The 25,725-nt window shown below is 41.7% G+C and overlaps 1 protein-coding gene across 12 annotated transcripts in view; it reads left to right on the top strand.

The window, feature by feature from the left end:
• NRP1 (neuropilin 1) overlaps positions 1-25,725 on the top strand; it is a 157,973-nt gene that overhangs the window by 119,966 nt on the left and 12,282 nt on the right. For 8 of the 12 annotated variants that reach the window (XM_063607319.1, XM_063607318.1, XM_063607316.1 and 5 more), the window contains 5 exons: positions 2,078-2,409; positions 8,081-8,225; positions 12,501-12,605; positions 17,772-17,831; positions 23,053-23,190. In XM_063607319.1, coding sequence (XP_063463389.1) covers positions 2,078-2,409; positions 8,081-8,225; positions 12,501-12,605; positions 17,772-17,831; positions 23,053-23,190 — 780 coding nt within the window. Of the gene's footprint in view, positions 1-2,077; positions 2,410-8,080; positions 8,226-9,441; positions 12,430-12,500; positions 12,606-17,771; positions 17,832-23,052; positions 23,191-25,725 lie in introns of those variants that run through there. The other 4 variants (XM_063607320.1, XM_063607321.1, XM_063607324.1 and 1 more) reach the window with 2 other exon arrangements.

Here is a 25,725-nt window from a genome sequence, read left to right as displayed (position 1 = left end):
AATGTCTGAGTAAAGAAACGACATGATCTGGACCATAGAACTCATGTGGAAAGTATCTGAGTAATGAATTCTTAAGGTTCAGCTGATAATGTGGACTTAGTTTAATTGCATTAGATGTTTGCCTCTCACTTAGGGGTAGTTATATTTTTAGGCTAAATTTTTATTATATTACTCAGAATTGAGTTGCTTCAAAGAAAAATAGGTTATCGTTCTTGCGCATGTTCTTGATTAGGATGTACAGTTTCTAAAGGAAAATAATTGAAGTGTTGGACATTTTGTCATTAAGCCACCGTTGAATTCATCAACAACTGATACTCTCCTTGTGCTCAAAAGCTCCTTGGGCTGCTTTAGAAGACATAAAAAGGTCTATGATGCTGTTCATTGCCTTTGAAGATCTTATAATCTAGCTGTAGGTACATGGCTAACAATCTTAAAGCCTTAGAGAGCAGTGGAATGCTGAGCTCTGTGCTACTTACATCATATTTCTGAGATGGGAGAGCTCAGAATAAAAGCTGGAGTAGCTTGAAAAGTTCTCTTCATGAGTCTTAAGCTGGGTTTTGCGCAAAGGCAACGATGAGGATGACATCTAGACTGTATGAGAAGAGAATTGCTTAACTGAGATGTATTGTCAGCAATAGAAAATCAAATTAGGCAAATGGGATGAAGTCAAAATGAGGGTCTTGAATGCCAGATCGAGTTTTGATATCTTCCTATCAATAATGGAAAACCATGGTACATTTTCAAAAGATATCTCTTTTCTATTGTCGGGGTAAAATATACATAACATAAAATTTACCGCTTTAACAATTTTCAACCACTTTTAACCATTTTAATTGTATCATTGTACATTTTTAAGTGTACAATTCTGTCGCATTAAGTTCAGTCACATTGCTGTGCAAGCATCACCACTATTTCCAGAATTTTATAATTGTCTCAGACTGAAACTCTGCACCCATGAAACACTAACTCTCCCAATCTCCATTTACCCCAAGCCCTGGCAACCAGCATTTTGCTTTCTGTCTCTACGAATCTGACTGATCTAGTGATAGGCTACTCATATCCATGGAATCAGATCATATTTGTCCTTTTTTTGTTGGGCTTCTTTCACTTAGCAGTGGAGATTTTTGAGGATGAGAATGACATGCTTAAAACAACATTTTCTGAAAATTTAAATAGCAGGTGGTGTAGTGGAGATTCAAAGTGGGGTCTGGGAGGCCAACCAAGAGCTGATGTAGCACCCTGGCCAGAGCGCTCGGATCAGGATAAATCCAGAAGAAAGGAAGGTAGCAACAAGAGTTCTGTTGCTTTCTTGTGCTTAATAAAAACAACAGGATTTGGCAGCAAAACGGAAATGACGAGATGACTAGGCAGGAAGTGGATGATTGGTGATGCCACCAATTAAAAGACAGGGTTCAGTGAAAGGATGCAGTATCCAGGGGAAAGGACTGTCTTAGTCTGCTTGTGGTACATTTGAGATGACAATGAGACATTCATGTGGAACGTCCCCAATGCAATTAGAAATAGGGGTGGGGAGAACAGTTGTGGGGGATCATGGTCACTACTCTTCCACACTCAATTCAAATGCCACCTCCCCTGGGAGGTCCTCTATTACCTCTGCAGGCTGAGTATGCATTCGTTCTCTTTACCTCTGCATCACTGTCTCTTTACCTTTGTTTTAGCAACTTTCCTGCTATCGGATTGACTTCTATGCATATCTCCAATCCATCATAAACTATGAACTTCTCTTAAGCAGGGCCAGTACTTGATCCAGGGATGAATTCTGGATACCAAAGAGACTGAAATATGAATGTTAAACTTAGAAGATGTCAAAGCGGGGGAAATGTATGTTCTTATTGAAGATTTGCCTTACTGGGATGTGAGTTTAGAGACGGGAATTCTGACAGAGCAGGAGGAAGGTTTGAGGGAGGAAAGATTTACTGTAAAATACTCCAGAGACTGAAAATTGTGTATGATTGGGTACAAAATCATGTCTTTATTCCATATGTTGTATTTTATTTCTTAGCATGGAGTCGCCCAGGAAATCATTTTACATTATCTGTTTCATTTCACCTCCCAGATTATCCTTGCTCTGGAATGTTGGGTATGGTGTCTGGACTTATTTCTGACTCCCAGATCACATCATCCAACCAAGGGGACAGAAACTGGATGCCCGAAAACATCCGCCTGGTAACCAGTCGCTCTGGCTGGGCACTGCCACCCGCACCTCATTCCTACGTCAATGAGTGGCTCCAAATAGACCTGGGGGAGGAGAAGATCGTGAGGGGCATCATCATTCAGGGTGGGAAGCACCGAGAGAACAAGGTGTTCATGAGGAAGTTCAAGATCGGGTACAGCAACAACGGCTCGGACTGGAAGATGATCATGGACGACAGCAAACGCAAGGCGAAGGTGAGGGCTGGGGACTGGGAGGAGGTCATCCGTTATGTCCTTGACTTCAATCAAGGGCCTCTGGCATTCTCCCGAGGAAGGGCTTCTTATTTCCTTCCAGCCATGACATTAGAGGAGGTGTGTGATGGGATCAGTAAGACCCTTGATTCTAGGAAGACAGGAATATGGCATGGAAAGTGATGTCTGAGATAACATGCAAAAGAATTGCATTGCTGGTCCCATTCCCTGGCTGTAGGGATGGACAGACAGCTCAACATGCAGACAGGAGACGGGGAAGCCCATGGCTGACAGCAGCCATCCAGCCAGCGCTCAGAACCCCTTGCAGATACCACTCGGCCATTTGGGTCTGCCCTTCCCCCATCTCAAACCTACCTCTAGTTTAAGTGCTTTGTTTCTTTTATAAATTTTTATTGTGGGCCAGGCTCAGTGGCTCACGCCTGTAATCCCAGCACTTTGGGATGCCGAGTCGGGCGGATTGTCTGAGCTCAGGAGTTCGAGACCAGCCAGGACAGCACGGTGAAACCCCATCTCTACCAAAATACAAAAAATTAACAGGGTGTGGCAGCGTGTGCCTGTAGTCCTAGCTATTCTGGAGGCTGAAGCAGGAGAATTGCTTAAACCCGGGAGGCAGAGGTTGCAGTGAGCTGAGACTGCACCACTGCTCTCTAGCCTGGGCAACAGAGTGAGATTCCGTCTCAAAAAAAAAAAAAAATTTAATTGTGATAAAATACATATAATATACAATTTCCCATCTTAACCTTTTTAGTGTGCCGTTCAACAGTGTTAAGTAAGTGTATATTGTGCAACCAATCTCTAGAACTTTCTCATCTTGCAAAACTGAAACTCTACACCCATTAAGCAACAACTCCCAGTCCCCTTGCCCCCAGCCTCTGGTGACCACCTCCACTTTCTGTCTGTGTGAATTCAACCATTTTAGGGACCTCATACTGTATTTGTCTTTTTGTGATTGGCTTATGTCACTTAGGATAATGTTTTCAAGGGCCATCGGTGTTACAGCATTGTGTCAGAATTTCCATCCTTCGTAAGGCTGGATAATATTCATTGTGTGTTTATACCACACTTTGTTTATCCATTCAGCCACTGATGGACACTTGAATTGCTGTCACCTTTAGCTATTGTGAATAATGCTTAAGTATATTTCTTTATGCATTGAAACCTTTTAAGATGCAGTAGGCTCTTGATAATCCAGTGAAAAGAAAAGGAAACCTCAACACAAAAACATTCCATTCCAACATCCACCAAAACCCGTGGTATAATTTTTTTCAACCAACAAATCAACCTCAGTCATTATGTTTTACTTAGAGTGATGGCTAAATTTATTTGCGAACATGCAACAGCAACTTGGAAAGGATACCCTGGAGTGTGCTGGGTGGCCCAGAAGCTGGTTTAGGATTCAAATACGGACCAACCTACAGACAATTAGCAGTTTAAGTTCTGTGTTCAGTGTGGGAATTATATTCAGCGATGATATTTCTCACACCAATACAATTGGCCTTTTGGTCTTAGCCTTTCCATCCCTGCTTTGGCCAGGACCTACTCCTCTTGTGAAAAACAGATTTTAGCTTATTGAAGGGAATATTACCCTCACTCCCACTCTAAGCAAGTGTGGGAATATGGCTTAATATAGTGACTCAAGCCAGAGGCATTGCAGGCAGCAAAGAAGCCAGGCTGTGCTGCCAGCTCCCACTCCCTCCAGATGTGAAGGCTCCAAGGAAACCTCCGTGTCCCCGACAGGCCACTGGCTACCACTAGAGCAGCGGGCCACTGACAGGGCTGGGTGCCATCAGAAATATCTGAATCTCTCTCCCATCTCTCCCTTCCTTAACTTGTGGTTTCTAAAATATTTTCAGTGTTATATTTATCTCTCTGTGCAGCTACCTTTTTTCTTGTGTCCCGTTCATTTTCCCCTTTTGTGCCTTGTTTGGGGGGAAGAAAAAGTAAAATAAACATCAGAAACTGGAGTTCCTTCTGAGTGGATCTGTTCTGAGAAGCAGTGAGCTCTGACTGCATCAGAAAGTGTGAATATGCTGCAAATCAACAACTTCCTGCTGCTGGCGACGGCGGCGTGTGCTGGTGTGACATGTTCTTCAACACTAGGGCTCTGAGAGAGAAAGAAAACAAGTCACCATATGCTTTTGATAGGATGCATCACATGCTTCCCCGTCTCTATATAATTCATGCGTCTGCAACCAGATCTAAAGCTATCACTCTTCCGTAGTAAATCCAGCACTGAATTCCATGAGAAGCCAATATACATCTTTCAACTTTCACAAAATACTCAATTCAAGATTGGATGAACGTGTTAGGGTTTATTTCTAAAATATGGTTCTATCCATCATTATCATCTTCCTATGATACTGAAAACCGTAAAAGCTTCTTCGTTGTTTATATACAGCCTAATCTATGATTCCTTAACACACCCTTCCAGTGAAATAAAATCTCTAAGACGAAAAAAGAAATGGGTAAAAATCTTCCATTTTAGAGCGGCACATGGTTTTTAATTATATCAAGATTTTAAAAACATGCTATATTTAATTTTACAAGTGAAGGCTACCTCTTAAGATGCCAAGTACCTTTTATGTAAAAGTAAAATGAGCACTCTGTTTTGTGAAATCCACAGCACTTGGATGGATTTAAATTTTCAATGCCCTTTCCTCACTCTCTAACCCAAAAATAGTGGGTAATGGGCAAGCTATATCAGAATCTTTGAATTAACTAGACTTTTTAGCAACAGAGAGAAGGTCCAAACACTCAAAGTCCTCATCTTCTAAAATATAATTAGCAACAGAACACAAAGAATTCATAAGTAAGTTTATTATATCAGTTAGCCTAGTTCCATATGGGTTTTCACTGCTAATATTCTTCCCAGCTCTGCACTGACAGCTTTTATAATGTATTTACATTGTGTTAATTCTTTGCTCAAGTTAAAATGAAGAGATGAGCCCGGGATTCCATAGATATAAATGCTTTTCTCCTGTGATCTTTGGAGGTATGTTAACATAGACAGAACTTGCATATGTAGTAATGGTATTTTCATTATAATTAGCATCTTACTGACAATAACTTAATTGGGCCTAACAATAATATGTGTCAGAGTCTCAATTACTGGCAGCAATTGCAGTTCTATAAAAGTGCAGAACCCCGATAGTGAATTTACTCTTGATAAAAAAAAAAAAGAAATTTTAATTGGAAGAGGCAGGCCTGTATTAGCAATGCATTTTTAAACTCCTAGAGGCTTTTCTGAGTTGGAAAAGGCCAATTAATTTACTTCTAGAACTCAGAAACCTGCTGATTCTGTTGCAACCTACCCAATCTGTCTTCACTGACATGCTTCCACTGTTTTGTTATGACATTTCCACCACCGAACAAGCACATATTAGGCTGGTTTATGATGTCTTGACACAGCTACTGGGCATGGCTCCCACTCCTGACTGGCATGGCCTGGGGCCGGCCAGCCACTCCATCTGATCTACCAGGTCTACTAGCCCAATTTGCATCATATTAAAGACAAATTAATGAAACTAAATGTGTGGCCTTGGGCATAGATGTTTTTTGGACCGTGGTGTTTTCACCTATTAAAATCAGGAGACTGGGCTGTCTCGAAGGCTCACGCCTATAATCCCAGCACTTCAGGAGGCCGAGGCGGGCATATCACCTGAGGTCAGGAGTTTGAGACCAGCCTGGCCAACATGGTGAAACCCCGTTTCTACTGAAAATACAAAAATCAGCCAGGCATGTTGGTGGGCACCTGCAGTCCCAGCTAGTCTGGAGGCTGAGGCAAGAGAATCGCTTGAACCTAGGAGGTGGAGGTTGCAGTGAGCTGAGATCGCACCACTGCACTCCAGCCTGGGTGACAGAGCAAGACTCCATCTCTAAAAAAATAAATAAATAAATGAGGAGACTGGACTAGATGGTTTGTAAGGGCAGAGGCAGCATCGTGGTGTGGTTAAGGGCGCCAGTTAAGGCCAGCTAGGTTTGAGTCCTGGCCCTGCCACTTGCTGTGTGTATGGCCATGGGCAAGTGATTTGACTACTCTGTGCCTCAGTTTCCTTGTCTGTAAAAGGACCATAATACAGAATTTACCTCATGGAGAATTTACCTTCATTTGTAAAATTAAATGTAACATGTTTTTAAAATCTCTGAATAGTTAAAAAATACGTGGCCAGGCATGGGGGTTCACACCTATAATCCCAGCACTTTGGGAGGCCAAGGCAGGCAGATCACTTCAGGTCAGGAGTTCAAGACCAGCCTGGCCAACATGGTGAAACCCCATCTCTACTAAAAATACAAAAATTAGCCGGACATATTGGTGTGCACCTGCAATCCCAGCTACTCAGGAGGCTGAGACAGGAGAATCACTTGAGCCCGAGAGGCACAGGTTGCAGTGAGTCAAGATCATGCCACTGCACTCCAGCCTGGGTGACAGAGCAAGGCTCTGTCTCAAAAAAAAAAAAAAAAAAAAAAAAGGCTGCTCTAAAATGGACCATTTTATCAGTTTTCTTTTTCACCTTAGAGATTTTTTTCAGTGGAAAGGTGTGTTAGGAATCATAGATTAGGTTCTATATAAACAATTGAGGAACTTTTACGGTTTTTCAATATTATAGGAAGATGACAAAATGAGTTGTTCTGAGGATTAAATGAGTTAATAGATTTTAAGCAGTTAGAACAATGCCTTACTCTATCAAACATCATGCAATGTTTGATATTTAAAAGGACATTCCTTATGATGAGACAATTTTCTTTTCCTCCTCCCCCTCCGCCTTCTCCCATTTGGAATGGGATTAAGAATGATGCTGGAGAAGAGGATATAAGGAGGCTCATCCATTTCTTGAAAAGGAAAACTGGCCTAGTCATTGCTCCATCTTCTCAGAATTCCACCAAGGATTTTGATCTTCCCGTGCATGTGAAAAGGAAACAAAGCCAGCAGCAGCACTGGCAGTGGGTGGCCAAGCTCCTGAAAACTGTCACAGGGACTTCAAGCTAGGAATACACTTCAAAAGAGGTGCCAACTCATGCCAGGTGCAATGGCTCACACCTGTAATCCCAGCACTTGGAGAGGCCAAGGCAGGAGGATCATTTGCAGCCAGGTGCTTGAGACCAGCCTGGGCAACATCATGAGACCCTGTCTCCACAAAAAATTAGCTTGGCGTGGTGGCGCATGCCTGTAATCCCAGCACTTTGGGAGGCCGAGACAAGCAGATCACTTGAGACCCTAAGTTCGAGACCAGCCTGGGCAACATGGTGAAACCCCAACTCTGCAAAAAATACAAAAGTTAGCTAGGCATGGTGGCGGGTGCCTGTAGTCCAAGCTACTCAGGAGGCTGAGGTGGGAGGATCACTGAGCCCAGGGAGGGTAAGACTGAAGTGAGGTGCAATCACATCATTGCACTCCACCCTGGGCGACAGAGTGAGACCCCATCTCAAAAAATAATAATAATGAATAAATAAATAAATGCCATCTGTCACTTCTTAGAGAAGCTTTAATTGTTTTTTTCCTTTCTCGTTTATGAAAGAGATGTACCACAAAGTGGTAAAATGAAGCCAATTTCTCTGCCCTATTCAGAGTCCTGAAGGAGGGAAGAAACAGTTGCTAAAAGGGAGCTCTGTTTTTTTTTTTTCCTTAATGCCCTGTGTTTTTCATGCTTCACAGTCTTTTGAGGGCAACAACAACTATGATACACCTGAGCTGCGGACTTTTCCAGCTCTCTCCACACGATTCATCAGGATCTACCCCGAGAGAGCCACTCATGGCGGACTGGGGCTCAGAATGGAGCTGCTGGGCTGTGAAGTGGAAGGTAATTATGATCTCCAGAGTTACTTCTCATCCGTTTTTAAATTTCTTCTTCCATGCATTTATGCCCCTGATGGTGCCTTTGCAAATTGCCTACCCTTTTCCCTTGGGAGGCCCCTTATCTCGGTGCCTGCCCGTCAGTGAGACTCAAAGCTCTGACACAGGTCACAAGGCAGCACCTTCACAGTCCTACTTTTGTCTTGGGTTGTTTGCATGACTCTCCTCGGATTATATGAGATTGTCTCTCTTTACTTAAAAAAAAGATAATTTATAGAGTTGAAATTCATAGAACATAAATTTCACCTCTTGAAGGGGAACAACTCAGTGACATTTAGCACATTTACATTTCAGTTGTACCAACTACCCTCTTTCTAGTTCCAAAATATTTCCATCACTCCAAAGTAAAACCCCTTACCCAGAAAGTAGACAACTTCCCTCAACCCCTGGCAACCACTTTTGCCTTTTAAATATTATTTAGAGGTCTGTGTCTGATCCAGTTTCGGTCCGCAGTGTTGATTACCAGCACATAGAAACAGAAAGCAGCGTTTGACAGACTAAGACATCAAGACATTATTCTGGATGAATATCTTAGGCTGCTGCAGAGAAACAGAACTTTACATGAGACAACGTGTCTGAAAGTAGACTGACATTACTGCCTACACTTAGATTATTATATGACGGTCATATCAAGTACAAATTCAGTCCACGCACTGACCCCATGGCTGCACTCTCTTTGAACATATGATGAATGAAATGAATGTTTTGAGTTGGTTATTGTACCGTTTAATATATTTATGCACTAGAATCCCCATCTGCCTTAGATTTGGGCATAACTGAGTAACCTACACCAGTTTTTCTATCCCCATAGAGGTCTTGCTCCAGCCTAGCTTCAAGAATGACTATTGTAGGCATCCAGATGGTAATCAACCGAGCATATATGCTCACAGTTGTTTTGAAGAATGCTTTTTAATGTCACCTTCCTGCAATTTTAAAATTATTTGTGTCTTGAGCTACCAAATATAATTACATTCCTGAGCACATTAAATACATAAAACTTTTCTTATGAATGACAGAATCTTGAGCTATCAATCACCATACCCCTGAATAATTCATAGCTACTTTTCAATGTGTTTATTTAAAAGCAGGTCATTTTCTCCTACTCTTCACCGTGTGGTTGTTTCCATATCTGTAGTCATGCCCCAGACCCCTAAATTATCCAGGCACTATCAACACAGACCAAGAATGTCCATGTGCCAGGGCTTTGGCAAAGCATGCCAAGAAAAAGAAGAGATGGGCAGACTCCACTCACTGCAGATGCATTCGTTCAATTCATGGAGAAATGTGGTCATCTGGAAAAGGAGTCTGCTCCCTGGATGCGAATCTGTAGCCTGGATTCTGGAAGGCGATGCTGATTTAGGAGGTGGAGTGCATGGAGAGTTGAAAAGACAGCCTGGTGGCAGTTTTGAAAGCACACTTGCAAAAATTGTAATGAGAACATGATGACAGTGAAAGAGATCTGACCTAACTGACTCCATCTTGCTTCTAACCTCCAAGCTGTCCTTGTTCATTCCTGGGCATAGGCCAAACTAACTTTAGGAGGAACTTATAGTTTAACTTTGAAACAAAGACAATGACAGCTCTTTCCCAAAACAAACCCCCTTCCTGCCTGGGGACTAGATTGCCTTTGCAAGACTAACAAATTAGCCACAAAATTGGAAATTATGGTTTAGGGGGAAAAAAATGAAATTATGGTTTAGGGGTCATGCAGCTGGAGGCTGCAAGACTCTGAACCTCCCCAAATTGCTTCTGGGAATAATGTCACTGTTGTAAAACCTAAGATCAGTGCTTCAGATATTTTGCAGACCCTGTACTTGATGGATCAGCTGGCACTACCCAGATCAATAAACTGGCTCATCCTGTCTTGTGTCCCTCACCAGAAATTGACTCAGCACAAGAGGACACCTTCGACTCCCTGTGATTTCACCTCAGACCTGACCCATGAGCACCTGCCACTTTTCAACCCCTGCTCACCAAATTACCCTTCAAAACCTAAACCCCAAGTAATAATAGAACCCCCATCTCCCATACAGTTGTCTCTGCACGAATTAAACTCTTTCTCTATTGCAATTCCCCTGTCTTGATAAATCGGCCTTGTCTAGGCAGCAGGCAATGAGGACTCATTGGGAAGTTAGAGTTTCCACTCTCTAGTGTCATCTCTGTAGTGAGGTAGAAATGATTGGTGAAGGGATTTGCCTACAGATGTTTCCAAGCACTCACAAAAGTGAGGACATTGCCCTGGGCCGTATGTGAAACAAACATCTGGGGAAAGTAATGTCAAAGCTTTTTGATATGATTGGTGAAAAGGAATGCTTTTCTTCTCCCTTCAATCAGTTAACAGGCCCTTATTAAGTATCTACTGTGTGCCTTGTTCTAGGGGAGACACCTAAGGGAATGCAGGAGAAAGATGCAGTCCACTCCAGCCTCCCAGGAGTGTCTGTCCTATTTTGTGCTAGCACTTACATTTAAGAAATAAACAACCACAGGCCGGGTGTGGTGGCTCATGCCTGTAATCCCAGCACTTTGGGAGGCCAAGGCAGATCACTTGAGCTCAGGAGTTTGAGACCAGCCTGGCCAACATGGTGAAACCCTGTCTCTACTAAAAATACAAAAATTAGCTGGGTGTGGTGGTGGGTGCCTGTAATCCCAGCTACTCATGAGGCTAAGGCAGGAGAATCTCTTGAATCAGGGAGGCGGAGGTTGCAGTGAGCTGAGATCACGCCATTGTACTCCAGCCTGGGTGACAAGAGTGAAACTCCATCTCAAAAAAAGAAAAAAGAAATAAAGAACCATAGAAGATAATATATTTTCAAATAGTAAAACTGGAACATACATATCATTTGCTTCCTCCTTTTTTTTCCATTGAATCTAGTGAATCTAGGGACTACCTCGGGCCATTTACAATGCGGAACTCCCCTTTAGAAACAGCTTGATGAATGCAGAAAAATCAGCAAAATGAATAGAGTTTTAAATACTTAAAGGTAGCACATTATCTGGAGCAAGGAGAGTTTAGGGAAGAAAGACAACTATCTGGCTTGCCAGAGGAGATACTACTGATTCAGCAAGAGCAATAAATAGAGGCCAGAATTCGGGTGTATGTGTTTTACAAAAAAGTCTGGATTGCAGGCCTGAATGGCATGTATGTTATTTGCACTTGGTGACTTCTTAGTTATTACTGGTGTGTATCTTTGGGCCGTTGAAGAAGTTGAAACTTGGCTCTGTTTCTCCATGTGCCGTAACTCTGCTTGGTGTTTCAGCACCATTCAGTGTCAAATTTTTACTAAGAAAGCAGCAGTTACTGACACATTCCTACTGGCGAGAAGAGAACAGGCCCCAGCCACCAACATCTTGTATGGTTCTCAGCCATCACGAGAACTATCCATTATCTCAAGTCTTGTAAAGTGAAACGTAATGCCAAAAACTGTAAAATATTAAACAGATTGCAAAAATGAGTAACAGGCTAAAAAAAATATCTGAACGAAATTTAAAGGACTTCAGAAGCAGTCTTTGATTAATATTGGATACCTTTCAACTGCAGATTCAACGATATGGGAATACCTGTGAACAGTGGAATGCAGTCCTATGAGAGTTTATGTAAAATGACCCCGGGATATCTGAGATAACTTCTCTCACACACCTGCCCTGGAGAGAGGGCTCACAGTTTGAGAAGCTACTTAAAGAGAAATGGAATCACTGTTTTTTGTGTTTTTTTGTTTTTTTTTTTAAAAACACTATTGCACTAAATGTGAATGTTGACTCCCTTTGGGGAAGAATTATAAACTTAGCAAATATAGTCAATACTAAGAATATAAAAGAATTTATGACAAGTGAGTGCTCTAACACCTTGAAAATGAAAGGGAAAACATTTCAAGCAAAATCTCTATCTTCAAAGTTCTCAACTCCAGGGTCCTGAATAAATAACCAGTGAGAATTCAAGAGCTTTTCAGAAGAAGGATGTTTATGTAGATAACAATGTATAAAATGCTAAGGCAGCCAACTCTACTCAGCAGATATGAATCAAATACCAAAACAAAGCAGCCTCTGCTATTATACATTCTGCAGAATCCAAGTATATCTAGCTCCTGAAAGAGAGGCAAACCACGCCCCTGGTCTTCTTACCACAGATTAAAGTTTTCTGCGTAAGCGTTAGCAGATCCAACAGCCAGAGGCTTGAGAATACATTTCCAAGGTGTGAGATAATAATCCTTGGATCTTGTTTCAGCCCCTACAGCTGGACCGACCACTCCCAATGGGAACTTGGTGGATGAATGTGATGACGACCAGGCCAACTGCCACAGTGGAACAGGTGATGACTTCCAGCTCACAGGTGCAGAAACCATCTTCATCCCATTGCTGTACCATTTCAGTTCATGTCGTAGTTGGGACCAGCTAACGCCTGTGTGTGTGCTTGTAACTCCGCGTGGCAGAGAGCTGCCCAGGAGTAGAAGCTGCCTTGCCAGAACACGTGCATCTTCATTTCCTCATGTCATCTGGATAGATGAGTTGTTCTTAATAGCCACAACCATTTGTAACAATAATTTGAGCCATTTCCAGAGCCAAAGGCTAGGATTATCTTAATTGATTAAGAATTTCTCCATGGCTAAATGTACTAAACCGATCCTTATTTTCAGACCCCCCTCCCCCTATAACACGTGCACCGCCCCTACGTAACCACACACCTCAGAATGTTTATTTTCATTTTCTAATGAGGACAAGTTTTTTTGAGTGGATCCTTTATCCAACAAATGGATAAAGTTAGGCTTATATTTGAAGTGCGGCTTTTAAGTTGGGATTTGGTAAATCATTGTACATTAACATTTACAAAGGCAGAATTAGCTGCTATTTCACATCACCACCGACCAGCAAATACATCAGAGATGTTGTGTGCCAAATGTCTCACTAATTAATCTAGAGAGTATTACTCTCTAATCTCCTAAAACCCTAAAAGCTAGGAAGTGACCTTCTCTTCCACTTGGAATGGCAGAGGAAATATTAGGCAAGTGGAGAAATGGGATTATACCATTTGGAAATTGGCCAAGGCACTAGGGTTTTCACCCTGTGGTTGCAAAAGGTATCGTGGGACTTTTACTGCTCCCTGGGTCAAAATGCAGTTTCAATAGCATCTGACTCTCATTTGAGATTAAACATGAGCTTTTGAATGCAGGTCTGCATTTTTACCCAGAAGGGACTCGGAGAGCCCACATAATTAATTTCCATGGGCAAAACTGAAGGCGTTACCATGTAACTTCATAATAAAGCCATGTTATTGGCTAATGCATTCGTACAAAATCTGGAAGGAAATGTCCTAGAGTACATTTCCAATTATTTCAAAAGCTCTCCTCTGAAGGAGTGAGAGGGCTCCGCACTCTAAGATGGAATAAAGAGTAAAAGAAAGAAAAAAAAATTGAAAATCTATCCCAGAAATTTAGTACTGTGAACTGAGTTTACATTTAAATCCCACCTCCTAAAGCTGTCTCTCTCCAAATTCCCAGGATAATCATTTACATTCATAAGGCCAATAAATGTCACATTGCTATGAGCTTTTGAATGCAAATCTTGTATACAAGCAGCCACAAGCCACAAAACTTAGATTAATTAATGCAGAGACATTTTCTGTGTAACATGTCAAGTTCAAGTTGAAAACTCAACCACTGATATAAAAAACAGAGTACTATTCCATGAACCAAGTCCTCTGGAAGCTTCCCGGGGTTGCCTGTAAACACTCTGCCACAAACCTCAGGCTTTTTACAGACCACGTCACACATCCATAGTGAAATTTCTCATAAAAAAGGAATGATTGCAGGATCCCAGTGTGCCCTTTCAATTGCCCTCTTGTGGAAGGGGTTCTTTTCTTCATAAACCCTAAAGTGGTCAGTTAATATTGATTAGAAACAAAGCCTCAGATTTACTCCTCATATCAGAACAACCAGCCTTCTCATTTTTGCATTAGTTCATGACTGAATCAATTGAAACTGAAGCCTTTGAATGAAATAGGGTGAGTATGTTAGCCTGGAGCAAATTGTGTATGGCAGCGAGTTACAAACCACAGAAAATGGGTCATTTATAGTGGAAACACTGACAACCTTTCAAAACTATAAGGTTTTGCTTTACCTACAGTGTTTAAATTATTTCTTTGGTAGATAGAAGAAAGTTCATTCTGATTTTTTCTTTTTACATATTAGCATGGTGAAAAAAAGAGTTATTCCCAGATCAGCACGTTTGTCTCAATAATTCTATAAATACTCTCATATATTAAGAACCGCTGAGGATGTTGATAAGGCCTGCCCCACACCTCCATCAACAAGAAGCCATTTTGGAAGACATTCTCCTGCTTCATATTCATTATTGCAAGAAGGCAGTCTTTTTCTTTTTAAAACATATTTTACTTTACAAAACCATTTGCTATTCTTTTCTGAAAATGGATGTGCTCACATGCCATTGTTTGCAAGGGGCAAAAACCTCACCTAACCCAGACACCTTTTTATATGGAAACTACACATCTCCTATGCTCACAAGCAATTTTGCATCCTTTTTGCTAATTCTGGCACAGGCTTTGCTGTCAGGACTACAAACGTGGACGTTTAGTGTGATGAAATCAAACCAAGAGCGTTATTGCTTTAACCCTGATAGGTAGAACATGGAAATTGGGATCAATGCTGTCTTTAGGGGTTGTCTGTTCCTTAGCACAGGTGGTGTGGATTTAATTTCTTCTCCTGGGGTGACCTACTTGTATCTAGAGGGGAGAAATATTGTAATGAAATGCTCGTTACTTACAAACCACACCAAATTCCAGGTGTACTGTACCAAATGCATGGAAATGAGTAGAATGTGCTCTCCCAGACCTGCTAGCCAAGGTGAAAATGCTTCCCTGAAATTACTCATTTGCAAATGCCTTTGAAGTCATTAGATAATACACTTGGCCTCAAAGGCACCAGGCAGCCAAATTTTACGTTGGAGCTGTGTGTACCCAACCGTGGAATTTGCCTCCCAAACTATAGCAAAACTGATAATGCATATCGGTTTTAAAAAGCGAATTTTCACCTTGAATCTTTCTCCTATAAGACCACTGGGAACAGAACGCTAATGTATTCTGGCCTCCCTCCAATTCTGCCATTATAGATTCACCTTCTTAACCCATAATACATATAATTCCTTCTTCCTAGTGCCTGCCTTACTGAGGCCATGCACACATGTGACCACTCATCCAGCATATTTGCTGGGAGAACTGAGGTACCATGACTTGGTGCTGCAGTTGATTAGCCTAGAAATCTTAAGACCATTCCAACAGCATGATTTTATGGCCCTCTGATTCATGCTATGGATATGTAACATGATTTCTGATCTGTGGGAGCTGCCAGATAGGCCTGTCCCAAATAAAGATCGTCACAAATCTTTATTGAATGATATTATTGGGAAGTGCACAATTATGGCACCCTGTAACCACCTCCAGAACTTTCCATGGTAGGCATGGGCCCACCCCATTCCCTTACCCTGAATTGGTTCAATACTGTATCTGGAGATAACAGGTTACTTCCAACCATAATCTGCATCGTGGATAGACATAAGGAAAAACAGCTTTCTCAACCACCTACGTAATAACAGCAAACCACTGTTTCCCAAACTCAGTGGGTTAAAAGACTCATCTGAAAAGCTTTCAAAAATACAGATTTTGGCTGGGCATGGTGGCTCACACCTGTAACACCAGCACTTTGGGAGGCCAAAGCGAGAAGATCACTTGAGGTCAGAAGTTTGAGACCAGCCTGGGCCAGACAGTGAGATCCCTGTCTCCGCCAAAAAAAAAAAAGTATATATATATATATATATAAATATAAATATAAAACAGCCAGGCATGGTGGCGCACACCTGTAGTCCTGGCTACTCAGGAGGCTGAAGTGGAAGGATCCCTTGAGCCCAGAAGTTTGAGGCCACAGTGAGCCATGATGGCGCCACTGCACTCCAGCCTGGGTGACAGCAAGACTCTGTCTCAAAAAAATACAGATTTCAAAGCCTCACGCCTAGAGATTCCAATTCTCATTTAGGTCTGGAGAGGACAGGTGGATGGGAGACTGCAATTTCAACAAGCATTCTGGTGATTCTTATGGTTGGGCAAGTTTAAGAACACTACTTTAAAACAGAAGTATAATGATGAACAGTGGGAAATGGGTGAGTAAAGAGGTGGAAGAGAGGGTAAAGCTAAGTCTTAATAGATAAGGTTACAGCCTGTCCCCTGACCAGTGAGATGCAGTAGGTCTGCACTAATTGGAAGCTCACAGCACTCAGGGTGTTATTTGTTCAGTCTTCCAATTCCTTGGGACTATGAAATATTTCTCCTGTTCCCCTTTTCCTGCTGCTTCCTGTAGCTTCTCCAAACCACATACAGGGCAGGGTATTTGTCCTTGAGAAAAGTAAACAGCTCCAGTAGCCAAACAGAGGAGGAACCCATAGCATCTTACTTTAAACCCTCAGTTTTCTAGTTTTTAAAATAGATTGTGGGGACTAGCCTTGCAACTTCCCTAAAGGCACACACCTGAAACCTTGGAAAACGATTTGAAGCTTAGAGGTTGAGGTCAAGTTTAATACCCAAGTCACCGAGAAGGTGGCTTTGCTTTTTCAGAGGCCTTTGCTTTTCACTGTTGCAATTGTGTGCCATGCGTCGTCTGGGAATCAGTGAGTGCCCGTGGAGTGAAGTCCCAATTTCTGGGTGCCTTCTGGATGCTTTGTAAAGAAAGGTGTTAGGATACGTTGTCTACTTGAAAATTGCAGGCTGGGCACAGTGGCTCATACCTGTAATCCTAGCACTTTGGGAGGCTGAGGTGGATGGATCACTTGGGGTCAGGAGTTTGAGACCAGCCTGGCCAATATGGTGAAACCCTGTCTCTACTAAAAATACAAAAATTACCTGGGCATGGTAGTGCACGCCTGTAATCCCAGCTACTCAGGAGGCTGAGGCAGGAGAATCGCTTGAACCTGGGAGGCGGAGGTTGTAGTGAGCCGAGATTGTGCCACTGCATTCCAGCCTGGGCAACAGAGTGAGACTCCATCTCAAAAAAAAAAAAAAAATTTAAAAATTTAAAAAAAAGAAAATTGCTAAGAGATTAGATTTTAAGTGTTCTCACCAAAAAAAAAAAAAAGCCTAAAATAGGTTTATGAAGTAATGCATATGTGAATTAGCTTGATTTAGCCATTCCACTAAGTGTACCAAAACATCACGTTGTATGCCATAAATATATACAACTTCCATTTGTTAATTTAGACAATTATTTTATTTATAAATTTTTAAAAGAAATGCGTTAGGTAAAAAAAAAATAATGGTTTATTTGAATTTGATATTGTGGTGAGCAAAATTGAAGGGAAACAATTGCTATCATTGAAATTAAAAGGATTTTTCTATGGAAAATATTTGCCTCTGATAGACATTTGTAAGCATACATTTTTCTCCTGCATATTCTCTACTGTTTTCTTATTTTTGCATGTTCCTGTTTTTGTTTTTCAGGTGGCACCACTGTGCTGGCCACAGAAAAGCCCACGGTCATAGACAGCACCATACAATCAGGTATCAAATAAAATACGAAATGTGACAGATTCCATGTACCTCTCTTCTCTCTGCGGCTGCGCTCCTCGCTTTCAGTTTCTCTGAAAGTCCTAGAAGGAGAGATGCCACACAGCATCTGGTCTCCAAGCATGAGCCATAAATATTGCTTTCCTTTCATCCACATGTATATGCAGCAGGGAGTGAGATTTCCTTCTCCATCAGTAATTGCCAAATGGTGACAATCCCAGCTCTCCACTGAAGGAACGGAGTAACATACTTTGTTTAAACGCAGCACATCTAGGACATGGATTGTGTTTGCAAACTACAGGAGAAGGAAATCTCACAGGCAGCACAGCCCGACTATTTATTTTCATCGCAATCCTGCAAAACCCAGACAGGCAAAGTTTGTCAGTTTTGCCTGCCATGGAGTTGGCAGTTTTACAACAGCGTTTCCAGTGGGCGTGCCACAAAACGGGGTTCAGGAAACCAGAGTTTATAATTGTGCACAGAGAGAAGCACACCCTTGGGAACAGCACCTCCTCATCCTTTTATTAATAGAAAAGCGTAACGACTTTTAAAGCCCTCGGTTTGCTGTCGATCAGGGGCCAGTCACGGTTAAACGGTGGCCTTCCTCTCGCTGGCCTTTGTGTTTTGTTAGTATCCTGTGAAATTCTTCCCGGCAGACGTACATGAAGGGAAACAGTCAGTATAAGCAATCAGAGGTTTTAAATACTTTAAAGTTAATCATTAGAGTAAGGTGAACAGGTCAGTTTTCCAGCTTTCTCCCATTTCCTCTATTGAAGCTCACTCAGTCTTGGCTTCTGCAGTCATTTATTAATGGGGCGTGTGGTGTATATCAATGTTTCCTCTATGGTATGACACTACCCAGCTAGGCAGAAAGTAGAAAGGGCCGCCCTAATTAGTATGCTTCCTTAAAGGACGCTGTCACTGTTGACCTGATTAAACTGCAAAACAAACTTCTCTTTGGTCAAACTTAACCCCCAGCTGCCCTGTAGCATGTTCAGGTTGACAAAATTCCTGCTACCACATAGCCCAGACACCCTCTACAAAACCAAGAGATGAAACAGAAGAGTCACTGCCTAAATTTAGAAAATGGTGTGGTCCTACACACATCTTAAGTTGTAAAATGTGGCTTTCAAAGACTGCGCAGGTACCTCCCATAGCTGAAGGTATCTCATGAAAAAAGCCGTGCCTTTCCTTTTCTTTGTACCTTTCCTGAAAGTTCTCAGCCCTCAGGAAGATTTTCTGTGGATGAAGGGTAGTGACCACCAGTTGGTTCTCTATGTCCTTTCTGGGATAGGGAAGAGGGGTGAGGTGAATAAATGAAGTTCTGATCATATAACAAACATTTTAGCTGTTGTTGCAGTTTCTTCTCTTACCAGAGAGGTAATTAAAGCCACTATGAAGTCGCCAGCTAATTTGTTTCATCTCATCTCTCTTCTCCTTGACTATGAAAGGGGGTAGGGATCGTTAAAAAAAATAAAAGTGAACAGCTGTGTAGAAAATGGAAAGTTCTATCAGATTCCAAATCTAGGTAATCTTCCCTGAATGTTGAAGGTCAATATTGTCAGAGCAGGAGCGGTTTTGTTAACACATTTGATTTGTGCACAATCTCAAGGTCACTCAAGGGATGGCTTCTCAGAGGGGCCAGTCGGTCCTGTCACAGAGTCTACTGTGGTCAGAGGGCAGGTATGCAAATTGCAAACAGTAGGACCCGTTGCTATCACCATCTGAAAAAGTTCAGTTCAAACCACGCGGGTCTACTGATCAGGGGTGGTCTGGTCCAGTTTGCATTTCACAGTCAGTGCAGAGTTCTTTTCAAATTGACTTGCTTTCCTGTTTCTCCATTGTCTGAGTCATGAATCTGGACTCTAAGTGCTCTGTTTGTGGGTAATGGACTGTCTGACCTTCCTGGAAGGACTTCTGTTGATAGTCACCTTCTGGCTAAGTCAATGCCCAGAATATTGCATGGGGACTTGAGCATGCTTCAAGCCAGGGGTCAGGTCTAACTCTGAAGAGTTGACCCAGTGGCCTGAGTCACCTGATACTTTGATCCACACTGTTCTGCAGGCTCCAGATTCTTCAAGCATCATCACAAGCAGCAGTCAATGAGACCTCAAAACCTTCATCATAATTCCATTTTGCTATTATAGACTCAACTCAGAGTCTTACTATTTCATCTTGCTGATTCTCATCAATATAATAAACTCCATGGGCATATAATATTCATATACTTTTATGTAATAAAAGCTGGTTAATGCTCTGCCAGCAAGTGATGGGATCCTTACATTTTTAATCTAGCTCTCTCTGGCGAGAGCTCTAACCCTCTGAGGCTCCTCCAGCATTCCTGCAGCAGTTCGGAGTATATTCATCACCTATGATTGTATGGGCCTGAGCACCTCTGCTTGTTTAGACTGAAAGACTAGTCTATGAACAAGTGAGTTAAACTGCTCTATAGAAGTTTGGAATACCAGATATAAAAATTAAATCCTTATGCATACATATGGTGCTAATGATCCAACTTCAGGCAAGATGGGTTGGGCAAGCACAGCTGGTACTTGCTCTCAGAGGCTGTAAATTTGTTTTAAGTTCAGAATATTGTTTCCCGCTATTTTTAAGAGTCAAGAAGGGATTTAGCTGGATTACCCCCACTGAATTTAATGAGAGTTGTGTGCCCCACCAGGGCTTGGGTAATATTTTGAAAACGTAAACGTCAGTAGTCCTATATGTTTGTTTCATTCATTAATTTGCTTTTTTCTCTTCTTTTCTCTCTCCCTTTCTCCTTTCCTCTGTCCTTCTCTCTTTCTTTTCCCTTTCTATAAATGTTTATGGGTGGTTTGTGTGTTTGTCTTTCTAGCCAGGCTGGAAGTTTCCACATTGAACCTCTCACTCCATAACCCTCCCCAACAAAAGGCACTGATCTAAAAACATATCCTTTAAATAACCAAATTGCCACAAGTTACATGATCAAGACAAGAAGATAAAAGAGCAGTAAAATACAAAAACTTAGAGCGGTTCACCTGGTTAAATGTACAGGATGGGGAAGGACATTGGAAGGTAAAGGCAGACTGTCATTCTCTGAAGCGAGAAGTGCCTGAAACATTTTTTCAGGCAAAGCGGTTCCATGTCCTGGTCATTTCAAAAATATCCAAGTTCCTACATTTTATGGTATCATCAGAATATGAAGAGCCAAAAGAATGGATGATGTCATTTTCTGTTCTATAAACAATAAATGTAATGTATTAACAAAGTAAATATAGGCAGAACTGTGTGTGCTGGGGTGGCTTTCTTTATCCTGAATGTGCATGTTTTATAAAGTACATTTAAGGAGAAAAATCAAAACCACACACACATTAACATGTTCCAATATTAACATTTTCTAACATGAGATTATGCAACAGTACATTTCAGGGTCATGGGCGTTGGCATCCAAGGTTGCTCAATCATTCAGTCACCGTTCAGTTGACTGTACTTCATCTACATAATTCAATCTTGCTGCAGAAAAGAGTGGTAAATTTTGGAGAGGGTTTCCCATGCCTTAAGAAGTCCTATTTCATGGCTATGATAGACTAGACATGAAATATATCTCTCCGATGACACTACAGCTGTGAAATATAGCCTGTTTGCACTAAATGAAAGTACTCACATTTTACACATCACATAGCTTACTAGTTTACTTTCCCAAACTGGCTCTGTCTACCCTTTGGGAGGTCACATTATCATTGGGAGAATCCAAACTGCTCCATTTGGACAGTTTTTATGGTGGATTCCTTCCAAAATTTGACATTAGCTCTAGAAAAGGGTTCCTTATAAGCTAAAAATGCAAAGTAAATCATTCTTATCTATTCAGTAAATCTTCCCATTAAAATTCCTCCTGCCATTGGGGGAGGGGCCATGGAGACAAGGCTCAGAGCAGAAGGCGAGATACTTTGTTAATAAACACAAGCAAGTTAAAGAGAAGCTCAAAATGAGATAAGGTCTTGGCCTGACCCTAATACAGCATCTAATACCAGACTTTCCTTATTGTTCATAGGGATTCTTTTGAGGCTTATTTTTAAGTTCAACAGTCCAGATGCCCCAGGCGCCTTCCCGTTTGTTTCAATGCTGCCACCTCGTGGACTGCCTAAAGTCAGTGACAAGCCTAAAGGCCCTTCGTCACTGGAGAAAACAGCTGCGTCTGCGGGCTTCGTTCTTTATAGGAGGACGAAAGGAGGGGGCAGAAGCCCGAGAATTTCATCTTTAGAATTATTTTTATTGTTAGCTTATGTTTACCAAAACAACAGTCATACTTGGGATAAGTAGCAATGATTTCATTTTTCCCATACTTAAAAGTTAAGCTCCTTTCAAAAAGAGGCTGCGTAAAATGTCAGGCTGTGGGTTTTAAAAACACCATAGTCCAACAGCACCTTGTAGGGCACACACAAGGCAAGTCATTCCCGTGAATTCATTCACGCTGTCTTTTCAGATTCCTAAGGAAGCCTTTTGAACATTAAAAAAAAGAAAAGAGAAGTAAAAACGGGTGGCTATTGAAATGGGCTTTGGATTTAGATGACCTTACATTGAGGTTTTAAGCCGGGTGAACAATTTATATGTAAATTTAGAAATTAAAAAAGCAGAAATTTATACTTAAATTAATCGACCTTATAGAAAGCATGGAAGAAAAAAAAATAATCTTAAAATGCTTAAGAGATTCTAACCCTGACATTAAAGACCTGAAGCATGAACTGGTGAGGTGGAAATAGAGAAAACCTCCTGGGTGAGGCATTTCGCCAAGTTACTTTCCACTTTTGAGGCTTCATGGGTCAATCTCTAATTAAGATTCTTTTCATTGGTGGGTATCAACTTATATGATTTATCCTCAAGAACAGAATGACTTTCATATTAAATACTGTGGAAATGGGGAGAGTGCTGCAAATGTAATACACGTGCTTTAGAAAATAGCCTTCCTGGAAATTTTATGTAAACCCAATTTGACAGGCAGTCCATAATCCTTTTAAAGCTGGATTTTTAAAGAAATTACTAAATGTGGTTTTGCAAACATTTTGACATCTCCATGCATCTTTTGGTTTCTTGGTAATCCTGGCTTTCCCGGAATTTTCAAACAGACATAAAGTTGTATAAATCGTGCTTTCCATGAGTGAACGAAGGGCCTTTGTGACCCTAAATGATCAAATTTGCCTTTCTTTGCTTGTCTCTTATTTTTACTTCCCACCCACTGAAGAGTTTCCAACATATGGTTTTAACTGTGAATTTGGCTGGGGCTCTCACAAGACCTTCTGCCACTGGGAACATGACAATCACGTGCAGCTCAAGTGGAGTGTGTTGACCAGCAAGACGGGACCCATTCAGGATCACACAGGTATCACAGAGTTCACTTCGGCTGCATGGCTTTGCAGATTCTCTTTGATTCCGAGGCTGTGTTACTGGGAGGGTTTCTAATGTCTGTGAATTTAGTGGGGTAGGAATTACTACAGGCATTCACACGTGCTATTATTTTCTAGAATTAACAATGTCTCTTTCCCTAGTAGCAAGAAGCATAGGGCAAATCATAGTAATGCCCCTTGAAGTTGGCCACTGATTGGCCTCCTTGAAAACAGCAAATTGGGCAAGGATGTATGAATTAGCATTCATCTTATCCTTTTTTTTTTTTTTTTTTTTTTTGAAATGGAGTCTCACACTGTTGCCCGGGCTGGAATGCAATGGCACTAGCTCCACTCACTGCAACCTCCGCCTCCTGGCTTCACACGATTCTCCTGCCTCAGCCTCCCAAGTACCTGCGATTACAGGCATACACCACCACACCCAGCTAATTTTTTGTATTTTTAGTAGAGACGGGATTTCACCATGTTGGCCAGGCTGGTCTCGAACTCCTGACCTTGTGATCCACCCACCTCAGCTTCCCAAAGTGCTGGGATTATAGGTGTGAGGCACCGCAACTAGCCTCATCTTATACTTTTTCTGAACTTCTTATTTTGGGCAATTTCAAACATATTCGCAAATGGAAAAGAAATAGTAGAATGAATTCTCTATGTGCACGACCCTGCTTCAACAATTATCAGATCATAGGAAACTTAATTTATGTCTGTCATCCCTGACTCTGAATTATTTTCAAACAAGTCCAAGCATATATTATGTCCCCTCGTTTATTTTACAACTAAAGAAACAATTCACAATGCTTGCTCTCTCCCGACCCTTGAAGGGGAGGTGTGGCAAGATGGTGTGGGATTCTTATTCACTGGGGAAAGATTGAAAGTGTAGTGTATTTCCTTTGAGCAGGTAGAAACCTCACCATGCCCTAGATCACAACCCTCCTACCACCTCCTGCCTTACTTTCTTCCTAAGATTAATTGGTGGGGGAAGAATGGGTTGGGGGACAGAAAAAGCTGGCAGCTTCTCCAGTGAACTCTATTATCTGCCCCCTTCCTGCTACCCACCTAGTCATTTCACTGCCCAACTTGAAGTACAGTATAAAGGACCAGCAGGCTGGACGTGGTGGCTCACGCCTGTAATCCCAGCACTTTGGGAGGCCAGAACAGGAGAATCAGTTGAGTTAGAGAGTTAGAGACCAGCCTGGGCAACATAGCAAGATACTGACACTACAAAGTAAAAATTTTTTTAAAATCAGCCAGGCATAAGGGCGCACGCTTGTAGTCCCAGCTACTCAGAGTCTGTTTTAGCATCCTTTGAGCCTAGGAGTTCAAGGCTGCAGTGACCTATAATCACACCATTGCACTCCAGCCTGGGTGACAGAATTAGAACCTGTCTCTAAAGAGAACAAAATAAAAATTAAAAATAAAGAAATAAATAACCAGCCATGTCTGGCCCAACACACACGCGCGCACACACACACACACACACACAAACACACAAATACACACTCACAACAAACGGCCAATCCATGAACTTCTGCACCCACTCAGAAATACTTACAGAGCACTGCTTGCTCAAGTAGTGGCTTCCCAAAAGGTACCCCAGTGGGACATTTGCTGATGCTAGGAAATCTCATTAAGTTCTCCCCATCTTGGCTCTTTGGGTGAGTGAGTCAGTAGACTGATGGCTGGGCCAAGGGTACTTCATGCCTTTCCCATTTTGTGGTTCACTTTTCTCCCAGTGAATATAACCATTAAATAGGTTGAATAGGCCTCCTTCCACCACGGCCACCTCCTTGCCTAATGAGAATGACAAGGAAATTGGATAAAATTGGACTCCTTCAAATCTGAGACACTTTCAATTGAATCTTAAGACAGGCAGTTTTAGAAAACTTAAAATACTTTGACTGTAAATGGCACTGTACATATAAATGGCATCAAATTAACTAAATGCAATTAGCCAAAATGAAGGCAGTAATGGTGGAAAAATTGATGCAAAGTGAAGCAAAATGGCTCAGTAGGATCTGACATTCAAAGGAGGTTAAAAGCTATGTTAGCCAGAGACAAAAGCTAAAAGGCTTGCAGAAGTAAAGTGCTAATTGAGAAAATGAAGACAGAGTTCCTGACCCAGAACTGTGATAAAACCCTTGAAAGGGAAAATATCAGTGCTTTATGTGTTAGAGTATCAGAGAAGGAGAGCTTGTCGTAGATTAACAGCTGAGAAGTGCGATTCCTTCAAAAGGGTTTGACTCTTTTGTTCTCTCAGCCACCCAGATTTACTTGGCAGTTGTGCCAGGTCAGCTCCGACTAGAAAGAGCCCCTGCAGTTCTAGAAACACAATCATTTGTGTAGAGAGATGGGTGAGCCCGACATCTGAAAGGCAGGAACTACTTGTTAACAGGAAAAAGATCCAGATGAAAAGAGCCCTTCACGAAGCTCCCGCGCATAGACTGACATTAGAGAGTAGATGGTGCTTTTTTTATAATATTATTTGGTGAAACTTTGCAAGCCAGACATTGGGTTGT

Source organism: Pan paniscus, chromosome 8, assembly GCF_029289425.2.
Source record: "Pan paniscus chromosome 8, NHGRI_mPanPan1-v2.0_pri, whole genome shotgun sequence".
NCBI classification, from domain to species: Eukaryota; Metazoa; Chordata; class Mammalia; order Primates; family Hominidae; genus Pan; species Pan paniscus.
This window is presented reverse-complemented; position numbering and strand designations above follow the sequence as displayed.